The sequence below is a fragment of the Chanos chanos genome, chromosome 2 (genome assembly GCF_902362185.1).
Source record: "Chanos chanos chromosome 2, fChaCha1.1, whole genome shotgun sequence".
In the NCBI taxonomy this organism is placed as follows: Eukaryota; Metazoa; Chordata; class Actinopteri; order Gonorynchiformes; family Chanidae; genus Chanos; species Chanos chanos.
Genome location: NC_044496.1, coordinates 1,752,501 through 1,757,500, shown reverse-complemented (window position 1 = coordinate 1,757,500; position 5,000 = coordinate 1,752,501). Strand labels below are relative to the sequence as shown.

General features: G+C 46.6%; 1 protein-coding gene across 1 annotated transcript in view; it reads left to right on the top strand.

The window, feature by feature from the left end:
* Positions 1-3,135, top strand: part of LOC115829413 (collagen and calcium-binding EGF domain-containing protein 1-like) — a 22,196-nt gene extending 19,061 nt beyond the window's left edge. The window contains exons 6-11 of the mRNA XM_030793517.1: positions 407-540; positions 1,370-1,487; positions 1,825-1,964; positions 2,395-2,430; positions 2,646-2,681; positions 2,947-3,135. Coding sequence (XP_030649377.1) covers positions 407-540; positions 1,370-1,487; positions 1,825-1,964; positions 2,395-2,430; positions 2,646-2,681; positions 2,947-3,135 — 653 coding nt within the window. The remainder of the gene's footprint in view (positions 1-406; positions 541-1,369; positions 1,488-1,824; positions 1,965-2,394; positions 2,431-2,645; positions 2,682-2,946) is intronic.
* Positions 3,136-5,000: the final 1,865 nt, after the last annotated feature.

Here is a 5,000-nt window from a genome sequence, read left to right as displayed (position 1 = left end):
GTTTATGGTTGCGTGTGTATGTTTGTGTGTGTGTGTTTGTGTGTGTGTGAGTGTGTGTGCACGCATTTGTGTGTGTGTATGTGTGTGTGTGTGAGTGTGTGTGCGTGTGTATGTGCGTGCGTGTGTGTGTGTGTGCACGCGCATTCATCTGTGTGTGTGTGTTTATGGTTGCGCGCACGCGTGTGTGTGTGTGTGTTTGTGTGTGTGAGTGTGTGTGCACGCATTTGTGTGTGTGTGTTTATGGTTGTGTGTGTGTATTTTGTGCGTGTGTGTGTGTGTGCATGCGTCTGTGTGTGTGTGTTTATGGTTGCATGTGTGTGTGTGTGTGTTTGTGTGTGTACATGCAGACATGTGTTTGATCCTCCCCTGACCATGTTTGTTGTGTCTGTGTGTGATTGGTTGACAGTGAGTTCCTCTGGAAAATCAGACACTCTGATGAGTGCTGGCACCTGCTCTCTGAGCTGTCAGGACATCGTCAGCATGAGAAACAGTCTACTGCAGCTCAAACTCCGCCTGGCCAACGGACACACACCCACACAGGTCAGGCACGGTTCAACCTGCGACTCTCACACGCGCTGTAATGATAACACATTCACCTCTCATCTCAGCTCTCTGTGTATATGACTTTAAATACAACACAGTCATGTGATACTATTCATTATGGCGGAGTTTGTCTGCTCCAGCCCTGACACACTAAACCCTGAGCACATGAGACCAGAGCATCTAGTCATAGAGTGAGCAGAGAAGCGCTGTCAGCTGATGAGATGAGTCAGGTGTGATAATGCTGCATTAGAATAAAGACATACGTCCGTCCCATGGGTTCCTAGGTCCGGATTTAAAAATCACTGTGTTATGGCTTTCGACTCAGTGTTGTGTAACCTATTGTAAAACATCACGTTTTATCCGCCGATTGTTTAGGTTACGTCACTTACGTATCATGTGGTTATGTCAAAGTTAAGAACTGTGTCTTATTAGCCTCTTACGTAACAGGTCTTCATGATAAATTTTTTGATCATTTCTGAAACAGCTCTAAATCATCTCTGATGCCTGTGTGCCATATATTATAAGGCTTTGTAACCTTTTGTGTTGAAACTTTCTGCTGAAACTTATACTCCTGTATACTCAACACTGAAAGTGAAAAAGGTGCAATGACAGTGGAGTCATTTACTGCTACTCAGGGGACTTTCTGCTGGTTATAGCTCCAAAGAGCTGCTGCCCGTGCACTTTACTAGAGTGAATCACACCAGGTCAGGGTGAAAGGGTGACAAGACACTGTGGGGAAACTCTGTGTGTGAAGAACAGAATATAAATGTGTGTGTGTGTGTGTGTGTGTGCGTGTGTGCGCGCGCGCGTGTGTGTGTGTGTGTAGGTGCTGTCTCCTGAGTTAGATAACAGCAGTGATAAACCATTTCCAGAGAGGATGGGTAAAGGACCAGACAGCCACGCCCACACCCTACCTGGTCCTCCGGGCTCTCCTGGTCCTCCAGGTAAACAGAACATCATTCCTTTCTCCGCATACCTGTCTTTACAATACCTCTCTCTCCGTTTCTCCTCGTTCAAATCCAGAGGTGAAATGCAGTGACTGGAATTTCCCTCCCTTTAAAGAACGTTCCAGCACTGAAATCCTGCTGAGACGACCACTACAGTTCCTCTGTGTTTTTCACCTAACTGCCTAAACACCACTGCGTTTGACAAGCTGTTTCTAAAATCGCTTTTCTATTTCTAACTGAAATGTCTCTCGCTGATGCTCTGGCTTTAAAAAAATAAATAAAGACGAACTCAGAAGAATGTTGCGTGGTTTGACTGATGAATCTCCTCTCTCAGGACGCCCTGGCAAACCAGGGGAGAAGGGAGACCCTGGAGCCAAGGGTGCGCCCGGCCCCCCGGGACCCCGGGGAGACATGGGCCCCATGGGCCCAGAACCGGACTTGGAACACATCAAACGGGGCCGCAGAGGACCAGTGGTATGGTCACAGTAACCACTCACTGCCTCCAATGCATTAATTACCGTAAATACCACAGACCAGAACACGTACATATACATTACTGTAAATACCACAGAGCAGAATACTTACATTTAATTACCATTATTATCACAGAACAGAATACCTACATTCAGTTACTGTAAGTACCACAGAACATAATAAATATATTCTGTTACCATAAATACATAATTAAATAAATGATAAAATAATATTTTCTCATATTTTTCATTGCACTGTAATGTTGTATTGCATGGAGCATCATCTTACTGAAAAAAGTCCCTGTAGGCAGTACTGTAGGCATTAAACTGAACTCTGATTGTGATTCTAAATTAGACATGGACAGGAGGGTTATATCTGATACACTGGTGTTTAGTTCTACCCAAACCTAAACATCAACCTACCTTCACAGGGACCTCCAGGTGCACCAGGGAGAGATGGCCTAAAGGTTAGAACATCTTTATCTGTGTTTTATTGTTGTTGGGTGTGTGTGTGTGTGTGTGTGTGTGTGTGTGTGTGTGTGTGTGTGTTTGTTTCCCTAGAATTTCACAGCTTATATATAGCTCTCTCATACAATTAAAAAGCATTTCATTAGGTTTTGTTTTAGTTTTGTGATGAGATATTTTTTGTATACAAGTAAGATGTTCTTCTTCTCTTCCTCAGGGAGACAGAGGTCCTCCTGGACCCAGAGGTCCACCGGTGAGTCCACACACACACACACACACACACACACACGCTCACACACACACACACACACACGCACACACACATACACACACACACACACACACACACACACACGCACACGCACGCACGCACACGCTCACACACACACACGCACACGCTCACACATACACACACACACACACACACGCACACGCACACGCTCACACATACACACACACACACACACACACACCTCAGGAGTTGACTGCAGGTTTCTGCCACGTCTTGTTTGGCACAGGGACCTCCTGGCTCTTTCGACTTCCTCCTCTTGATGATGGCTGATATCCGCAACGACATCATCGAACTACAGGAGCAAGTGTTTGGGAAGAGGCGGGGTATTTCTCTGGACCCGCCCCCTCACTCCAGCGGGGAGGCGGAGCTTGGCGACTGGACATCGGGACAAGGAGAGTTGACTCTAAACACCTGACCGCTGCCATGTGCCTCCCTTGCGCAATGCTTTGTCTTTCACCGCCAGACGCAAACCCAATCCTCTGCTCTGGGTTAGACCGGGCCTGGAGAGCCATGTGCTGGGACACACTTCGGAGTGAAGGATAGAGAAGGACACATGGAGGAAAAAGAGAGAGAAAGGAACCTCGCCAAACTTTAAAATTCTGCCCTCTCCACTGCTGTATGTCTTAGGCTGGGGGAGGGCCCTGCTGACAGCTAGAGTGCATCTGGGAAAGGCATGTAACAGAAGCCCAGAGAACTGGTGCTTTACTGTGTGAGTGTGTGTGTCTGCAGCCCAGAGCTGAGCTCCGAGCGCGGCCCTGTCTGCTCTCTCCTGCCTCCGCCTCCGAGGAATGTCGGGACCCTTTTTTTTCAACAGATATTTTAGAAAAAAAAAACAGTGGATGTGTGTAAAATAAAAATGTTCTTATGAACTTTTCTGAATTCTGAATTTCTCGCTAGGTTAGCATCTCCATTTCTGGCTGACTCACTCTGAGTCTCCTCGGCAGTCGCCTGTCTTTACTGGTGCCGAGAGAAACACTGATGGCCGACACTGCCTAACCATCTCTTAACGGAGGTTTAATAAAGATTAATCAGGCCGCTCTGATATCCCTCTACCATAGCTTTATATATGTTTATATGCACGCATACACATATAGTCCAAACACATTTATGCCTGACTGATCTATGAGCGCACGGCAGGATTTTACAATATGTGTAAATCGGTAAAAAGCTTCTCGGTTAAGAGAAAGCTGGGAGTCCTAAACCAATCATCGCAGGCTCTAATGGCGTAGAAAAGTCAAGCATAGCAATGCCTTTATCTGTGAACTTTTCTACCTGGTAGACCAACAGAGGGAAGCCGCTGCCGGGCAGAGCTAGACTTCAGACCACACCTGTCTGGAGCTCTCTCTCTAACAGGTCTGTGAGTTGGCTGAAAATGTTAAAGAAAAAAAAAGAAAGAAAGAAAAGAAAAAGAAAAAGTGGATTCACGGTGAAAAAAAACGGAGAAATAATAACAACGCCTGGGTTGACACAGCCTGGAATGGCGTAGAGGTCAGAGGTCAGAGGTCAGGGTGAGCGAGATGGTTCATCGGCGTTCCGCTTCTTCAGAAGACACATAATGACAGACGGGAGAGAGGTGAGGTGTCCTAACAGGTTCACACCGCGGGTTCATTCTGTGAGTTTACAGGTACACTGACACGTGTGCTTGGGCTGAATTACAGGCCTTTTCAAACCCCTGCGTTCACAAGCAAAAGCAGACACAGGCAGAAGACGTCTGCTTACAGTGCCGCAGAAAAAGGAGAGCGAACGAAGAGTGTGATTCTTGACAGATACGGGGGCTGTCTGTATGATCAGGATGCAGTGGAAAGGTTGCCAGATTGGGAGAGGTGGAAGGAAAACATATGGGGAGTAATTTCATGCCTGTGTGTCAGCCTTTAAAAGAGAGAGAGAGAGAGAGAGAGATGGTTCAGTGTAATTTTATATCTAACCAACAGGGGTCAGCAGAGATGGGGTCAACGCAGTCCACGCAGCTGTGGATGACGGAGCTGCCGAGCCTTTGGCTCTTGATTTCAGTGTAATTTATGTAACAACCCAAGACATTGGGCTGCGGTTTAAAGAAATGGTTCGTTTGTTTTAGGACTTGTTTCCTCTGCCCTTAATGTCAACCTGGGGTGTGTTCCTTCACCGGCGGACAGACTGCAGATGGTAACGTAGACGAGGAATTTCTGATATTCCTAGGTAAGCGTGCAGAGCTGCTGTTTGTTCCTATATAAAGCCACAGACCCTGTACAGGCATAGCTACTTCCTGGAAACGTCCCTTTTGACGAGAAACTTGTTTTAAAA